Source organism: Marmota flaviventris, chromosome 8 (genome assembly GCF_047511675.1).
Source record: "Marmota flaviventris isolate mMarFla1 chromosome 8, mMarFla1.hap1, whole genome shotgun sequence".
NCBI classification, from domain to species: domain Eukaryota; kingdom Metazoa; phylum Chordata; class Mammalia; order Rodentia; family Sciuridae; genus Marmota; species Marmota flaviventris.
The window spans coordinates 105,693,724-105,712,126 of record NC_092505.1 but is presented as its reverse complement, the minus strand read 5'-3'; the positions used below and the strand labels follow the sequence as shown (position 1 = coordinate 105,712,126).

General features: G+C 33.7%; 1 protein-coding gene across 1 annotated transcript in view; it reads left to right on the top strand.

Annotated features, from left to right (window-relative positions):
- Smc4 (structural maintenance of chromosomes 4) overlaps window positions 1–18,403 on the top strand; it is a 33,319-nt gene that overhangs the window by 12,386 nt on the left and 2,530 nt on the right. The window contains exons 7-20 of the mRNA XM_027933651.2: window positions 347–474; window positions 1,267–1,407; window positions 2,098–2,248; window positions 3,922–4,086; window positions 5,533–5,766; window positions 7,597–7,782; window positions 8,125–8,286; window positions 9,341–9,566; window positions 9,664–9,743; window positions 10,816–10,968; window positions 11,848–11,974; window positions 15,977–16,166; window positions 17,381–17,525; window positions 17,749–17,922. Of these exons, the coding sequence (XP_027789452.1) occupies window positions 347–474; window positions 1,267–1,407; window positions 2,098–2,248; window positions 3,922–4,086; window positions 5,533–5,766; window positions 7,597–7,782; window positions 8,125–8,286; window positions 9,341–9,566; window positions 9,664–9,743; window positions 10,816–10,968; window positions 11,848–11,974; window positions 15,977–16,166; window positions 17,381–17,525; window positions 17,749–17,922 (2,262 nt within the window). The remainder of the gene's footprint in view (window positions 1–346; window positions 475–1,266; window positions 1,408–2,097; window positions 2,249–3,921; window positions 4,087–5,532; window positions 5,767–7,596; window positions 7,783–8,124; window positions 8,287–9,340; window positions 9,567–9,663; window positions 9,744–10,815; window positions 10,969–11,847; window positions 11,975–15,976; window positions 16,167–17,380; window positions 17,526–17,748; window positions 17,923–18,403) is intronic.

Below are 18,403 nucleotides of genomic sequence, written 5' to 3'. Positions count from 1 at the left end.
AGAGATAGGGATTCAATTTCATTTTGTTGCATATGGATTTCCAGTTTTCCCAGCACCATTTGTTGAAGATGCTATCCTTTCTCCAGTGCATGGTTTTGGCACCTTTGTCTAATATAAGGTAGTTGTAATTTTGTGGGTTAGTCTCTGTCCTCTATTCTGTACCATTGGTCTACTAGCCTGTTTTGGTGCCAGTACCATACTGGTTTTGTTTGGAATTTCTTTTTTATACTAACATGTAAGATGAACATGCTACTTGTTGATTGTTTTTATCTAATGTTGGCATATTTTAAATTCAAATTATACATACGAAATGTGTATTGAGTCTTTAAATTTGTAATTTCTGTAGTTAAACAGAGTTAAGATGGTGGAAAAGGAAAAGGATGCCTTAGAAGGAGAGAAAAACATAGCCATTGAATTTCTTACCTTGGAAAATGAAATATTTAGAAAAAAGAATCATGTTTGTCAATATTATATGTAAGTATCTTGATTTCATCAATTTTTACGTAAGTTCTAACCATTAGCCTCAAACCCCTTTTTTCGTGTAATAGAAAAATGTGAAGACTAAAGTGAAAAAAGTTGTAAAAATTGTTGTAAGTAATAAATTAAAATATAAGGTCATAGACAGTGACATTTTAGTAACCTGAGGATTCATAAGTATTAATTATTGTTGTGTCTTCTTTTTTCCTCTACAGTAATGCCACATAATAAAAGTAACTGTGTTCTTCTGCATTTTGTGCACTGGTGCCTCCTTTGTATTATTATTCTTGTGTTTTGGGGCCTTATTACAAAGTTATAAGGGTTACTTGAACATAAGCACTGTAATACTGTTTAACAGTTGAATCTGATAACCAAGATAGCTAAGTGACTAATCAGGGAGGTGGTAGTGCATACACTGCACAAAAGGGGAAGATTCACAGAACAGCATGTAATTTAAAACTAGCAGATTGTTTATCTCTGTAATTTGCCATTTACCACTTTCAGGTGATAGTTGTCTGCAAGTAACTGAAATCATGGAACGCTAAATAAGGGGTAAAGGCATATTTGTTTAAATTCATGTAATAGCAGATCTAATTTTATTTATTTACAATGAACTTATTTTGTTTCGGAATTCTAGCCTTGACCTTGGGGGTTTTTTCCTCCTCAGTAGCCCGAGATAATTGTAAATTGCAGTTAAGAATACTTCCGAAATAGCTTATTTTAATTAAATTGTTGTACAGTTTTAGAAGTGGCATTTTAGGATCTCCAATTTTTTTCCTTTCTCACTAGTTATGATCTGCGGAAACGAATTGCCGAAATGGAAACTCAGAAAGAAAAAATTCATGAAGATACCAAAGAAATTAATGAGAAGAGCAATATACTATTGAATGAAATGAAAGCTAAGAATAAAGCAGTAAAAGATACAGAGAAGTAATAATCTTTTGAAAAGTTCTAAAAGTATTGAGATTGAGTTAATCTTATTATGTGTCTACATGTAAACTTACTGTTGACACATTATAATGTATTTGCTAATATTAAATAAGATGGTCCCTTTTTCAAAAAAGAAAAACTATACTTGGATGCAGGGATATGTTTACACATCTCCACCTCATTGTTGTTACAGGTTGAGGGCCCAACTCTGTCTTAAAATAGTGGGGGTGCTACCCCCTAGTGGCAGAACACAATAACAAAACCAAAATTGAGCATTAGAGCTGACAGGTTATTCTATTAAGTCCACAAATCTAAATCAGAGGTAGAATTTGAATTATCTTAATGTCATCATGACCCTACTCTGCCAATAATCGATTATCACCAGTGTTTCTTACCGATGCAAGTTTCATTTTTGTTTAACTTTTATGGTTTTTATATAAATAGACATATAATAGTTACTGGAAAACAGTATTTCCTTTCCAGCTTAGAAAAACAAAGAAATCCTAATAAACAAGAATTCTAAGGTCTAATTTCAACTGAGAGGGAAGATCAGCTTGAAGAAGAGAGAATTTTAGGATTCTAATAAAAATTTGGACATATTTATAGAGGAAGTATCCCAGGAAGGCAACATAACATAGCCTTAAAGTAAATTAATATCCAAAATAATGACTGATTTATTTGCTTTGCTAGGAAACTGAATAAAATTACAAAATTTATTGAGGAGAATAAAGAAAAATTTACACAACTAGATTTGGAAGATGTTCAAGCTAGGGAAAAACTAAAACATGCCACCAGTAAAGCCAAAAAACTGGAGAAACAACTTCAAAAAGATAAAGAAAAGGTAGGTATTAGGAAAAAACATGAAAATTTTATGTCTGAATATTATATCTGGTTTTTTACTTTTCACAAATTATTACCCCTTGTTTCCTAAGAGAACAAATTAAAAATACAGATGTTCAGTGTTTTATCTCTGAAATGTTTTGCCCCTGCCAAGGGAAATCAAAATGGAGCTTGCATTATAGTAAATGCTGTTGGGAGAACATCTCCCAAATCAACAGTTCTATTTTGGTGCTAATGATAATTTTTTTCTAAAACAGTGGTTTAAAAAGAAATTTTTTATTTTGGTGTTAAGGACCTTTAAAATTTTGACCTCGCCCTGTGCCTCCTTCCTACCACCACCAAAATCAAGCTTACAGGATCAGGGAAACATCCTTGATGAGAAAGCTCATAATTTCCCAGGGATCAATCAACTATTTTTAGATCAAACAAAAAGAAAATGAACTTTGGACCAGAATATGTAAAAGCCTAACTACTCTGGCCAGAGACAGATTCTAATCAACTGATATTTAAGATTTTTCAAGCTATGTTCATAACTTTATCAGATATTAATAGTTCTGACACCTAAACTCCAACCCTCTGAAAAAGCTTTCTTTCATTTAGTGACAGAGTAATTACAGTGGAGGCTCTGCTTTACCTCATAATCATTTATCAAATGTATTTTATTAATAAAGTACTTGATGCTCAATATAGCTAAAACAGGTTATGTAACTATTTGAGGGCATCATTTGTGGGAATATTGAATTTCTGTAGTACTCGATGCTCAATATAGCTAAAACAGGTTATGTAACTATTTGAGGGCATCATTTGTGGGAATATTGAATTTCTGTAGTACTCGATGCTCAATATAGCTAAAACAGGTTATGTAACTATTTGAGGGCATCATTTGGGAATATTGAATTTCTGTAGTACTCGACAAGATAAACAAATATAACGGAGTTAGGAGTAACCCCAAAATTGGATAGAATAAACAAAGTGTATTATAGAAGCACTAGCTTTTTTAGGCATAAAATGTGGACATGTGACTATTACCAGAGGACGTTAATAAGATAAAATATTAGTTCAGCATGGTGACTCTGGAAGGGTAAAGTTACAAAAGATCTTAGGACTGAAGTGAGGGAATAGAGTAGAAATACTTCTATTTTACAATGAAGGATAGTTTAGGAAACTACATGTGATCAGGGCATTTTTATGGCTAAAGAATAATTTATAGCCTAAAATCAAAGATAGGAAACAGACTTAAAGCCCTGCCACAAAAATTTTTCTTTCATAAATGAATAGGGAATTTATAGAATTGGTTTTACCATTAGACTAAGAGTACTGAAATTACAATGAATAAATGGTAAAATACCGGGCAAAGCCAGTTAGTTCAAATCTAATTACAAAAAAGTAGAAAAGTCCTAGAGATCCCAGGAAGTATTTTCCTTAGTTTTGGGTTTTATTGGGGGGCGGAGGGGGGTGGGAGTTGTTTTTTGCTTGGTTGGCTTTTTTGTTTTTTGGTTTTTTTGTGCATGTATATGTATGCTTGTGTGTAAACCAACGGCCTCTGCATGCTAAGCCAATGCTCTACCACCAAACCTTGCCCTTCGCCCAAAAACTGCTTTTTGAATCAGTCAATATTAGTAGTATTAGACAGCCTAAAGGAATATGTTCTATAACTTCGTTTTCTAATTTCAGGTTGAAGAACTTAAAAGTGTACCTACCAAGAGTAAAAATATCATAACTGAGACAACAACTAGAAGTAATTCCCTTGAGAAGGAAAAAGAGAAAGAAGAAAAAAAATTAAAGGAAGTTATGGATAGCCTTAAACAGGAAACACAAGGACTTCAGAAAGAAAAAGAAGTGAGATTTGTCTCAGTGTTTATTTTGGTGGTGGGTGAGGGGGCAATAAACTTGAAGATTGTTTCTGTAGTAATACTACAAGCTAAATTATAAAATCTCATATTCCTAAAACTACTCAGTCGGTACTCTTTCCCCTTTTATTTTCTGCTTTCACATTTTACAATTAAAGAATTGAGATTTGTAATGATTTTTAAAAATGTACTGTCCAATACTTTGGCATATAGCCACTCTTAAGCCTATTGAATCATAACGTTTTTTCTTATCTCTTTGATAACTAGAGTGTTGGCCACCTATAAAATTTGTGTCCTTACAAAACACAGAATAACTTTTTTTTTTTTTAATAGCACTGGGGTTTGAACCCAGGTGTGCCCTACCACTGAGCTATACCCCTACCCTTTTTTTATTTTATATTGAGACAGGGTTTTGCTAAAGGCTGCCCTTGAACTTGGGATCCTTCTACCTGATCCTCCTGCGTCAGCCTCTCAAGTATCTGGGATTATGGGCATGTACCACCACTTTTATGGCTCTTGAATAATAGTTAAATACTGTAGCACTTTTATTCTTGGTTCAAATCCTAGCTCAGTCACTTACTATCTCTACTTTGTGCACTTTGTTAGTTCTCTAGATCATCTTCCTCAAAATAAGAAAGAAAACGTCTACTTAGGATAAATTAAAAATGAGTAAATTTATATTAAGTGCTTAGAATGTAAGGAATTATTAAATGTTACCTCTTAAGTTATTTTATAATTTCATTAAGAAAATAAGAGCATGTGGTGTCACATTGATGTGTGTTATCTACTCAACAGAAGGGTGAAATTAGCTTTGATTTTATTCAAGACAGTCTTTTGAAAATGCTAAGCATGTAAAATGCACACTTTACTAAATAATGATAATTGAATTTTATAAGTAGAATACTTGTGTCATTAAGTGGCAAATGTAGTTAAGTTTTATAATGGAATATTAATGAATGGTAGATTTGTATGTTTGCTTATTTAATGTATGTTGAGTACTTCTGTGTACCTTGCATCCAATGTCAGAGCCAGGATTTGAATATCTTTATTCTTCAGCATAATATAAAATATAAATTCACTTGAGAATTTTCCAAGTAGTTCTTACACTTGGTAATCTGGAAAGATTGTGAAATCTAAACTTAAGACCAATGTTTTTCTCTTTGAATTATTCTTTTTTGTTTTAATCTTAAAATGAGTATACTAAGATCTACCTCATGATGCTCTTATGTGATCACTTGGGAAGACTTTATGTACAGTGAACACTGGCAACTAGGAATGAATTATTTGTCTGTTCCATTCATAAGAATTGTTTATTTCTATATACTATGCTTGTTAAATCACCTTTCTTAAATTGACTTCAAAATTTATGGTTTTCATTTCAGTTTAGGTTTGAAAATAAATACATTTCAGAATTAATGGAATCATATTTTAACAGAGTCGAGAGAACGAACTTATGGGTTTCAACAAATCAGTAAATGAAGCACGTTCAAAGATGGATGTAGCCCAGTCAGAACTCGATATCTATCTCAGTTGTCATAATACTGCAGTGTCTCAATTAAGTAAAGCAAAAGAAGCTCTAATTGTAGCTTCTGAGACTCTCAAAGAAAGGAAAGCTGCAATTGGAGATATACAGGCAAAACTTCCTCAAACGGAACAAGAATTAAAGGAGGTAATAAATCTTTGCTTTTGTATTTTGCCTAAAAATTATGTGTCAACTAGTTTTGTAGATTTGTATAGTTGTTTTTAATCTCAGCAGCTAAGTGATTATAGATATCTTTTCATTTAGTCTAATCTCAAAAGAATGGGGTCAGCATTTCATTATCCCATATTCGAAAGAAGAAACTGGGGCTGTGGTGGGGGAGGAGGGCTGGAAAAAGGAAGATACTGGGGAATGAGATTAAGGAAATTATGTGCATGTACAAATATGGCATAAAGAATCCCATTATTATGTGTAATGCACCAATAAAATTTTTTTTTTAAAGAAAACTAGGGCTGGGGTGTAGATCAGTCAAAGAGACCTTGGCTAATATGTGCAAGGGCCCTTGGATTGATCCCCAACATCACAAAATAAAAAGAACCTTATCCTCAGAAGCATCAAATAGCAAGTAATCAGCACCAAAATTCCATGCAAATAATTTAAACAAAAGAACATTTGTGTTTCTCTAAATCTCAAGCGTAGACAACTTATGTTAAGAGTAAATGAAAAACAATGAATGTATAAACTTTTTGGTACCAGGGAGCTTAACCACTGAGCCATGTCCCCAGACCTTTTTATGTTTTATTTTGAGACAAAATCTTAAGTTGCTGAGGCTGGCTTTGAACTTGCTATCCTCCTGTCTGAGCCTCCTAAGCTGCTGGGATTACAGGCATGTGCCACCACTCCTGGTTGCAGACTATCTTAATGTATTTTTTTCTGTTTTTGAATCTATGGATGTAGTTTGTTCTCTTTCTGGAACTCCAGAATATTATGTATTAATGAAGATACCTCACTTAGCTCATCAGTATGCCACAGGCCCCAATCCTTGAGTGAATAAGATGACTAACAAATTTCATAAACTTTATAATCTCCAAAGCCTCAGTAGGCAAGATGACAATAGAAAATGCTATTTGGGTGAGGTGTTATGTGTCTGTATTTCCAGCTACTTGGGAGATTTAGTCATGAAAAGAGTTGAAGCCATCCTGGGCAGCATAGCAAAACTGTATCTTAAAAAAGAAGAAAATGGCTCTTTTTCATTTTAGTATATTTGTAGTAATCTGATCATGAGGGGCTTTTGTGACCATGTAGAATTTTAATATAAATTAAATTATATCCAACGTTTATTCTATTTTCCCTGGTGATTCACTTTATTTTTTGAAAAATTATATCTATAACTTGAGTATTTACCAGTTAGTAGAAATAATTTAAAGGTAAGAAGTGGGGGAGAATACCAGGTAGAAAAGATAACTAAATTGGAGATTGAGAAATTGAGAATTTCATTTGTCTGTAGTTCCTCTTACTGGCAGCTTATCTTTTTCCCCTTTATACTTTTTTTGTTTTCTTTCGTTTTGTTCTTTTATTTAACCAGAAAACAAAGCACATCATAATTGTAGTAGCCCAGTCACACATACCTAGGATCCTGTTCTGAGATCTGCTTTTGATTAGCGAAAAACTTAAGTAGGACATACTTAAACATGACATTACGGTGGGTGCCAAACTGGGATTTTCAGATTTTCATAGCTGTAGCTCTGCTTCATCGGGGTGGACTGTTCCTGGAACCATATTGTACCTATTTTCCCTTTTATTAACCCAAATAATGTATATCTTTTTATAGAGACCCATCCATATTTTTCATAGCCAGACCATTGAATGTTATATGAAAGCTTAGTTTGGGCTCATGTGTGTATTTTCGGTCTTTTCTTTAATTGTTATTGAAGCATTACAATTAAATCTATGTATAATTGGACATATTTAGGATCTAATGTTTCAGAGTTTGATTTTTTTTTAACTTTTCACTTATAGAAAGAAAAAGAACTTCAAAAACTTACACAAGAAGAAATAAACTTCAAAAGTTTGGTTCATGATCTTTTTCAAAAAGTTGAAGAAGCAAAGAGTTCCTTAGCAATGAATCGAAGTAGGGGGAAAGTCCTTGATGCAATAATTCAAGAAAAAAAATCTGGAAGGATTCCAGGAATATATGGACGATTGGTAAAGTAGATTTGTTTGGGAAAGGTTATATTTTCTAGACAAAACATTGAAAATTATATTCTTATTTTGACTTAACTATATAGAGGGTCATTGTATATAAAATAACATTTTTGCTGGAGTGACAACTCATTTTTTAAATATTTTGCTATTATAGTTTTTTATTTAATAGTTTTAGGTAATTATAATTTTATATATACCAAGAAAAAAACTAATAGTGATAAGCAAACGTAATATATCCTATTTTTTAAAATAAGAATTTGATATATTCTGGGTTTAATAACACACTTAAGGTTTTGGTTATGGTAATTGTGTGCTAATTTTTTTATCCCTCTTAATTATTAGGGGGACTTAGGAGCCATTGATGAAAAGTATGATGTTGCTATTTCATCCTGTTGTCAAGCATTAGATTACATTGTTGTTGATTCTATTGATACAGCCCAAGAATGTGTAAACTTCCTTAAAAGACAAAATATTGGAGTTGCAACTTTTATAGGTTTAGATAAGGTAGGTATTCATATTAAGCTACTTATAATTTAATTTTTTTCGTGCCAACTTTTTTTTTTTTTTTTCTCTTTCTAGTTTTTCTTTTACCACTATTTAATAAACACCAATAAGTTTTGAGGATGATTTTTACATGGTTGTGGGGAAAAAATCTTGGAATGCTTCTACTAAAGCAATACACATTTCAGTGTTGGAGGGACTGGCAGTTTGTTTTTCTGACTTTCATCAATAACTACTTTTCCTCAACAAAACTATAATATTAACTCACACAGTAAAATTCACTACATTTAAATATGCAGTTGAGTGGGTTTTAGTATATTTTATATTTGCAGGGTTGTTTATCCATGAACATCTAATTCCGGAAAATTCTCTGCCCCCTAGGCATTAGCAGTCATACCCAATATCCCTCTCTCTCTCTCTCTCTTTTTTCTCTTTCTCTCTCTCTCTCTCTCTCTCTCTCACACACACACACACACATACACACACACACACAAACACAACAACCAGTGTTTTTGTCTCTGTAGATTTATCTATTCTGGACATTTTATATAAATGGAATGATATGTGGTCTTTTGTGCATAGCTACATTAGACACCTATTTTGTAGTATGTGCCCATCCTTCATTCCTTTTTGTTGCTGAGTGATAATCCATTGTGTGGATAAATTTGTTTCTCCATTTGATGATAGATGGACACTAGGATTGTTTCCAGTTTTTGGTTCTGGGTTTACCTGGTTATATCTTGCATTGGCAATAATGCTGCTGTGAAGATTCATATACAAGATTTTGTGTGAATGTGTTTTCAGTTCTCTTATAGTAATTCCACTCATAGGTATTTACCTGTCATTGTAATTCTATGTTTAACTTTTTAAGGAGCTGTCCATCTGTTTTCCACAGCGGGTATACTATTTCCTACCAGTCTATGAGTTCAAATTTTTTCACATTCTTTACCAACATTTGTTATTGTCTTTATGATTACAGTTTATCTTAATAGATGTGAAGTGGTGTGTCATTGTGCCTCACCACCTCCCCCACCACCCTTTTTTTTTTAACATTCAGATGACAGTATGGGCAAAAAAAATGAACAAAATTCAAACTCCTGAAAATACTCCTCGATTGTTTGATTTAGTTAAAGTAAAAGATGAGGAAATCCGCCAAGCTTTTTACTTCGCTTTACGAGATACCTTGGTAGCTGACAACTTGGATCAAGCCACAAGATTAGCATATCAAAAAGATAAAAGATGGAGAGTGGTAACTTTAAAGGGGCAAATCATAGAACAGTCAGGTAAGAGTTTTTTGGTTTTTTTTTCCCCCCCCTGCCATTGAATTTTATTGTTGATGGGTAAGACATCTAAGAATGGCCTCTCTCCCATGTTCTCCAGGTACAATGACTGGTGGTGGAAGCAAAGTAAGGAAAGGAAGAATGGGTTCATCATTGGTCATGGAAATCTCTGAAGAGGAGGTCAGGATATGTAAAATTGTAGTCAGGCTTTGTTTTGTGGTTTGTTTTTTAAACAGGTTTACTGAGGTAAAACCTACACACTATACAATTGGGCTGTTTTTAAAAACTGTATTCAAATTTTAAGTTAACAGATTGAATTTTCTGTTGACAATTATATATGGCGTTGGGAGTTTTTAATGTAAAGTTCTAAGAATGAAACATGTTAATTAGAAAGTTTATGTACCTCAGTGGTAGATCATCCCCAGTACCAAAAAAAAAAAAAAAAAAAAAAGCTTTAAGTAAAAATACAAGCTAAATATATACATCTTTTCAATTATTATATTTAAATCATACAGGTATTTCGTAGTTCACTTAAATGTTCATGTACTAGTTGATATTTAATGTTCACTCACAGAATTATTGCTGCATTGTGTAATATCCAGTATTTTCTGTTTCTGAATAACTCTTTTAAGATGTATGATTATTGTTCACACATTTTCTTTCAGGACAACTGTAGGTATAGTTCAGCACTTGCCTGTAATGCTCATGCCCTGGCTTTAATCCCTAGCACTAAAAAAAGGGGGAATGAATTTTTTTCCTGTACTTATTATTCCACAAAAGGTAGATGAGAATATAAAAATATCCAGTTCCATTATCACCCTCAGGACAGTATATAAACTTCTTTCTTGAAAACATATTTTTCCCCTAACTTTACCCAATGTTACTGGCCTCATGTCTGTAATAAAATTTAAAAGGTTGATGATTGGTTCTTTTTGGTTTCTTTTAAAAAAAAAAACAAAACATGTTCTTGGCTGGGAAGGGGATAGATAGTTCAATGGTAAGTTCATATGCTGGTTACCTTTTTCAAAATGTTGGGTTTCTCTCCCAGCCCCCCACCCTCCATATTCTGAACTAGTGGCAAGTTTACAACACGATTTATTGGCCATCTGCGAAGCTTACAGTGTTGGCATTGTTTGATGTTCTAGTCATTAAAATCAGAAATTGGGGCTTTCTTTGTTCATAAGTTGACTTTGCTATCAATTTGAAATGACCTGTAGAGAAAGCTGAACTTTATTCATACTTTTCTTTTTAGGTAAATAAAATGGAGTTGCAATTGCAAAGGGATTCTAGAAAAGCTGTGGAAATCCAAGAACAGAAAGTACAACTTGAAGAAGCAGTAGTTAGATTAAGGCATAATGAACGAGAAATGAGGAATACCTTAGAAAAGTTTACTGCAAGCATCCAGGTATTGTATATGAGGGAGAGCAAAACTGTTGGAGTTCTGCAGCACTTTGGCAGAACCATTTTTAAATATAAGGGATAATTTTGTTTCCCTGAATACTAGTGGGTATTTCCCTGAGTATTAGCACCCACCAAAGCCATTCCTGTTTTCCATTTGTATGCAATAGAAAAAAGAATTCCCTTAGCCAACATATTACCATTTATTTCATTCTCTTGAAAGTGGAATGTTTTGTCAATTTTTAAAAAGCAGTGCATTTTAAAAATGCACTGCCTAAAAAAAAAGAAAAAGAGCCAAAGGATCTTCAAAATGTTTAGTGTGCATGTAATGTTTGCATGTGGTATTTTAATTTCATAGTAACTTTACTTCCCTTAATACATTTTTCTTTTCAAGCCAGTATAAATTTCCTTTGTTTTCAGTTGCTCAAGAGCATCTAATTTATCATATTTTGATAAGTTTTTCTGCACACTCATGCAATTATTTTAAATTCCTAAAATTAAAAGTATATTACACAATATATGTACAATGTTTAAGGCATTTGTTGTATAATCCCAAATTGCCCTCAAAATGGGTTCTTATTCATGCACTACAGGTAGCATATACAAATAATTATTTTTCCAAGTCTTTGAAAACTAGTCTTAAGTATATTTTAAGTTTGCTACCTTCTGTATAAAAAGTGGCATTTTAACTTTTCTTTATAATGTGCTTACACATTTTCTTTTGTTGGCAATTTTTACTTTCTGTATTGTTCATGTTTTCTGCTCTTTTCCTGTTAGTGTTTGTCTTAAAGATTTCAGTAGCATTTATTAAAAATTCAAAGTGTTGAAAACAGTGTTATTGTTACTGAGCTAAGATGTTGACCTTAAATATTAAACATTTTTATAGCGTTTATCGGAGCAAGAAGAGTATTTAAGTGTCCAAGTTAAGGAACTTCAAGCTAATGTACTTGCTACAGCCCCTGACAAAAAAAAGCAGAAATTGCTAGAAGAAAATGTCAATGCTTTCAAAACAGGTTTGTTTAAAGAGGCCGATTGTTTGAAATATTTTTAAGTTTGCATTGTAGGATAAATTGCAGTTACATAATTATGTATAAGGCACTATACTGCCTGTTTTATGGTTTTTACTATTTAGTCTTCATAGCCTCGTTTGACAGCACTGAGTGTTTTATATATAATATGCCTAAGGTCCTACAGCATATGGTGGTATACGTGATACGATCTGATTCCAGAGCCCATATTTTAAATTTTATATTCATGTACCTTGGTCCTAATCTTCACAAGAAAGCTTCAAGATAATAAATTTATAGATTTGGAGGAATCAAATCACTCAAAAGAAAAGCAAACAGGAAATAAATTATATGCACACAAAGCAAAACAATATTTATTTGAGAGAGAAAGACAGGGTCTCGCTTGCCAAGTTACTTTGGGTCTCCCTGAATTGCTGAGGCTGGCCTTGAACTTGCAGTCCTTTGCCTTGGCCTCCCAAGCCGCTGACTACAGCCTTTCTTCTTGTGCTATATGCATATGTAAACATCCTGCCAAAATAGAATCTTTAAGCAAGAAAGTAAATTCATAGGCAGAATTGGCTCTGTAGCCTTTATTAGAGTCCCCTGTTTGTGTACTTGAGTACAACCCTGCTTCTGTTTCCATGTTGGCTCTAAACAAAGGAAATGGTAGTTTATGCCACAGACCTCTTCTAGGCTTATAGCATCTTGGGTACTGGCTCCAGAAAAACACAGTGGGCCTTCATTATTGCCTTAATAGGCATCACTGTTACATTTTGGTTCATGAGCCAAGGAACACAAATATTGACTGTCCCAAGAAACTGATAAGGAAGCCAAACATAATGATATCCACCTCCAGTGCTTCATTGGAGCATTACTTGAACTCAGGAGTTTAAGACCAACCTAGGCACCATAGCAAAACCCCATCTCAAACAAAAAACTTGGGAATTAGAGCAATTATCTATATGCTCCAAGTAATAAGGGAGTTTTGTCTAGAAAGATTCTAAGCAGGCATGTCTAGTGTGCACATCAGATATTCACCTATACCCATACTTTTTGTATTTATTAGTTTTTTTCTTTTGTTTTGTTTTGCTTTGTTTTTTAATTTGTTGGGTTGTTTTTGTGGTGATAGGTATTAAAGCCAGAGCCCCACAACACTATGCAAGTGCTCTACTACTGAACTGCAAATCCCCAGCCCTATGTGCATTTTTAATATTCAAGCATTTGCTTATTTGGTATCTGCTACTGGCAACCTTTCATTTAGGTGCTACAGACTTAGTGGTATATAAAATATCCCTCTTTCTAACGAGCTCACAGTTAAAATGGTACAGAGTTTGAGCAGAAGACCCAAAGGAAGTGTAAGTATAACCTTGTAAATAATTTGGGAGAAAAGCCTTCTAAGAATGTAGAGGAGTAAAATGCAAAAGCCCTGAGGAGTATAGTACAGTGTTCAAGGATGGAGAACTCTATATCTATAAGGGCTTTATAGGCCATGATAAAGATTCTAAGTGAAATAGAAAGCCATTACGACAAGTGGCATTATCTGACGGTTTGGTGTTTTTGGTGGGTTTTTTCCTTATTGAATTTATTTTCTCTTTAATTCATTTTTGCTGACACTGACTTGACAGACTCCTCGCCCCATATATAACTATTTCTGTGGCTGTTTTTATCATGTCGTTGATAACAGCCCTTTCTTAGGAAAGCTGAAGGAATCTGTTATCATAAATTGAAAAAGATTATTTAACTTTATTAGGTACTCTATATATCTCCTCTCATAGAAATGCTAGGTATTATCAGTAGACTCTAATCTGATATGGAAGACCCATTTCAACAAGCGTAACATTAAGATTCAATAGGTAATTTGGTAGAAATTTAAGTTGGAAAAAAAATTGTCTCTGGGTGAGGCGACAAGGTGAAAGCAGAGAAATTGGTGTGTTATTGCAGCAATTCAGGCAGTAGGTGGTGACTCATAACTAGTGTCTAAGTCTTGATCATGTCAATGTTTTGAAATAATAAATGGCTAGATAAACCTTTAATTTTACAAGCATCTTATTTTTTAGATAAGTTGTTAAATGCAGAATAGCATCTTCAAAATTACAGGCTAGAGTTTTCTACTTCTAATGGACATACTACTATAGATATTTAAAAACAAATACATGGTGGGTACTTGGAAACGAGATTCCTTCTAAAAAATCTCATGGAGGCTGATTAGGGGTGGAAACTTTCTAGGCTGCATACTTGACCCATCCCTCAGTCAATGTCATGGTGGTAATGGCCCCCAAAGCAGCTTATGCTCTACCCACAAGTGAGCTGAGCACAGAGGCATCCTAATAGTAGTGTAATCACAAAGGTCATCGCTGTAAGATAATTCCATCAACACAAATGCAGTTACTCAGATCTGTAAAAAGCAAATACCAGTGTAAGCAATATATAAGATGTTTATAATATCCTTAGGAAGAAAAAAACAGGAGTTGTTTTGTTTTGTTTTTTTTTTTAAGAGCCAAATAGTGATCTCAGAAATATAAAAACTATGGATGTTGGAATTAACTTAGGAGATGGGCTAAAAGATAGTTTTAAGCATATCTGGTAATGTAATATATAACGGTAAAGAAATGAGAGCTATGGATCCTAGCTAGTGGTAGAATCATTGTCTAGTTTGCTCAAGGGCCTAGATTTGACTCCCAGCACCATTGAAAAAAAGAAATGAAAAAGTTAAGAAGTTTTGAAATTCTACCACCTACCGAACAGGATAAACAAAAGAAAGAAATAGTTAAGACTCTCCTTTTCTCTCAGCAAATATTTTTTCTTTTTTCTATACCTATAGGAGCTTTGTGAGGATCTCTGTCCAACCAGCTTAGCTCAGTGTTTCTGATTGCCTTCCTAAACAGGAATATTCTTGGTAGCTTCAATTTCCCACCTTTTTGCCACTTTTAACTTTCCTGTATTGGATAGTGATTAAGATTCAAGTGTGGAGAACAGAATCCACACTAACTACCTGGCAGTGTTCATAGTTTATTGACTGACCACCAGAATCTCTTAACTCCCTTACAAAAAAAATCCCGACTTCTCTGTGACTGCTTGCCAACAGAAACATGTCCAGTTCACAATTTATGCCTTCCAAGTTACACAACTAGCTTTGATTGGATGGACCTAAATAGTGTCTAAACCCTAGGTACACAAGAATCTGGGAAATGTTTACCCTTCTTAACCATAAGAGCAAGTACCACTTCATCTTATATCCTTCCATTTTATTATAACATGAAGAAAAAGTTAGGTTAGCAAAGGAAAATAACCACAATATTTTCACCAGACAAGTTTATACATTAGTCTAAAAGCTAAAAAATGTGAAACCAGTAGTCAATGAAGTACCCTAAGAAAAAGTTGAAGAGATCTTTGAAAACTGCAACCTGAGTGTAAAGCCATTAAGAAATTAATGGGGGCTGAGGTTGTGGCTCAGTGGTAGAGCGCTCGCCTAGCGTGCAAGGCCCTGGGTTCAATCCTTGGCACCACATGAAAACAAATAAATAAAAAAAGGTATTGTGTCCAATTACAACTAAAAGATAATTTTTTTTTTTTTTTTTAAGAAAGAAATGGGATGGGCACAGTGGCACATACCTGTAATCCCACCAGCTCAGAAGGCTGAGGCAGAAGGTTCACAAATTCAAACCCAGCCTCAGCAAATGTAAGGCACTAAGCAACTCAGTGAGACCCTGTATCTAAATAAAATACAAAATAGGACTATGGATGTGGCGTAGTGGCTGAGTGCCCCTGAGTTCAATCCCTCTTACCCCACCCTCCAAAAAAGAAATCAATGTTTGTGTTCCCAGCTTAAGCAGAGAATTTAAGCTTGTGCATTTGTTATGACATGGTGTTCTGGCTTTTTAAATACTTTTTCCTAAATGTCTTAAAATTTGTTATCACGCATCAGGGTTAGGTCATTAAAGAAACTTAAAACAAATGTGCTCTTTAGCACAGAAATATGAATTAAACTCTTTTATTTTTTAATTTTAGAATATGATGATGTGGCTGAGAAAGCTGGCAAAGTTGAAGCTGAGGTTAAACGGTTACACAGTCTCATTGTAGAAATTAATAACCATAAACTCCAGGCCCAACAAGATAAACTTGACAAAATAAATAAGCAATTAGATGAATGTGCTTCTACTATTACTAAAGCCCAAGTTGCAATCAAGACTGCTGACAGGTACAGTATGCATACTGCCCCATCTCTTTTTCTCTACCTCCACATTGGAAAGGGGATTATATTTAAATATAACATTCCACTAAGTATTTCTTGTGTTGTTACTTACTAAATCTGACTTGTTCTTACCTAGCAGGACTTCAGTAAGTGAAAATTTATAATGAACATTGATCATATAGCCAATTTAAAAATTATTATAGTAAACAGGTATGCTTTGAGGGGCTGGAGTTGTGTAACTCCAATAGTTGTGAAGGGCATTAGACATGAAAGTTTTGTTTATCTACTTCAGGCAATTAGATGTAACTTAAATAGATTTAGCCTTAAGAAAATAGGAGGTAAGAATGGGGTCTTTTTGCAACATTGTCTTGGTAATAATATGTGTGTGTTGCTGGGAATGGAACCCAGGGCCTCCCACCTGCTATGCATGTATTCTCTTGCTGAGGAACTCCAACCCCAGTCCCTAAATTTTTAATTGGAGGATTCCATCATCCTAACTAACAAAAAATGGATCTTTATCCATTCATGGATTTTAGTTTGAAGTATTGAAATACTTAAAATACTATATACATAAAATGTTGAGATTATAACAGCTATTTCATTTTATCAGAATAATCTGGTTAATCCACTGTCTTTTCTTCAAAGATAACAGGAAAACCACTTGTTTATTGTTAGGAGCAAATGAATGCTTAACACAGGTACTGTGCTGTATACCTGTAATCCCAATGACATGGGAGACAGAGACAGGAGGATCGCAAATTCAAGGCCAGACTCAGCAACTCTGTTAGACCATGTCTCAAGATAATAAATAAAAAGGCCTGGTAGTGTAGCTCAGTGATAAAGCATCCTTGTGTTCAATCCCCTGTACCAAAAAAAAGAATGCTTAAGAGATTCTTCAGTCTCTAAATCTGATAATTGACAAAAATGCTTGATGATCTAATAGATAACTTGACATGATAGTCAAAGATTGGATGACAACAGAAGTTTATATAATATAAAGAAGTTTTATTAATATATTGAGTGTGGTAAAATAATTGATTCCATAGGTACTTATAAATGCATAAGAACTAAGAATGATTCAGTAAACCATAAACTTAAAAATCTGATTGGAGAAAAAAAATGTCACTGAAAGTTCTTTGGTAGGGCTGAGGATGTGGCTCAGTGGTATATTTATGGAAGCAACAGATTAACCACATTTTTTTGTCATTTTGGTTCTTTAGAAATCTTAAAAAGGCACAAGACTCAATTGTTCTCACAGAGAAAGAAATAAAAGACACTGAGAAAGAAGTTAGTGACTTAACAGCAGAGCTAAAAAGTCTTGAGGACAAAGCAACAGAGGTCATAAACAATACAAATGCTGCAGAGGTAAGAATTGGATATACAACCTCAGTGTCTTATAGTAAGTTAGTAGGTTAAAAGTTTTTATAACTAAGCTTATGAAAGCTACAGCTTTTCTGTGAATTAAGGTGCTTTATTTAAAGTGGAAGGGATATTGGGAGAGATTGCTAACTCCCATCTTTGTAATGTGAAAATATATATCTATTCTATTTGGGAAGACCATAACCTTATAGCAGTTCTTGATTTTTAGAAATCCTTACCAGAGATCCAGAAAGAACATCGTGATCTACTTCAAGAATTAAAAGTTATTCAAGAAAATGAACATGCTCTTCAAAAAGATGCACTTAGTATTAAGTTGAAACTTGAACAAATAGATGGTCACATTGCTGAACATAATTCTAAAATAAAATATTGGCAAAAAGAGGTGAGATTGCAGGGGCTGGGGTTGTAGCTCAGTGGTAGAGTGCTTGCCTAGCATGTGTGAGGCACTGGGTTGAATTCTCAGGACTGCATATAAATAAATAAAGGTTCATCAACAACTAAAAAACAATTTTAAGAAAAAGGTGAGATTGCTGCCATTAGTTAACTTTATACCAATTTTTCATGAAAAAAGGTTTGGAGTATTTTGAAATATATTTTGACTTAATTCTGTGATATAATCAGTTTTCAGGTTTATAAGGGGTATAATGACCAGTAGTAATATTAAGAGAAATCTGTTTAGTAGTTAGTATAGGGCAGTTCCTTTCTCATCCCATGTTTTCATGACTACTTTTTCATGTTCATTTAAAAAAAAAAAAAAAATAGTGACCTATGCCCATAATCCCAGCAACTGAAAAGGCTATAACAGAAGGATTGCAATTTCAAGGCCAGCCTTGGCAACTTGATAAGACCATAACTTACACAAA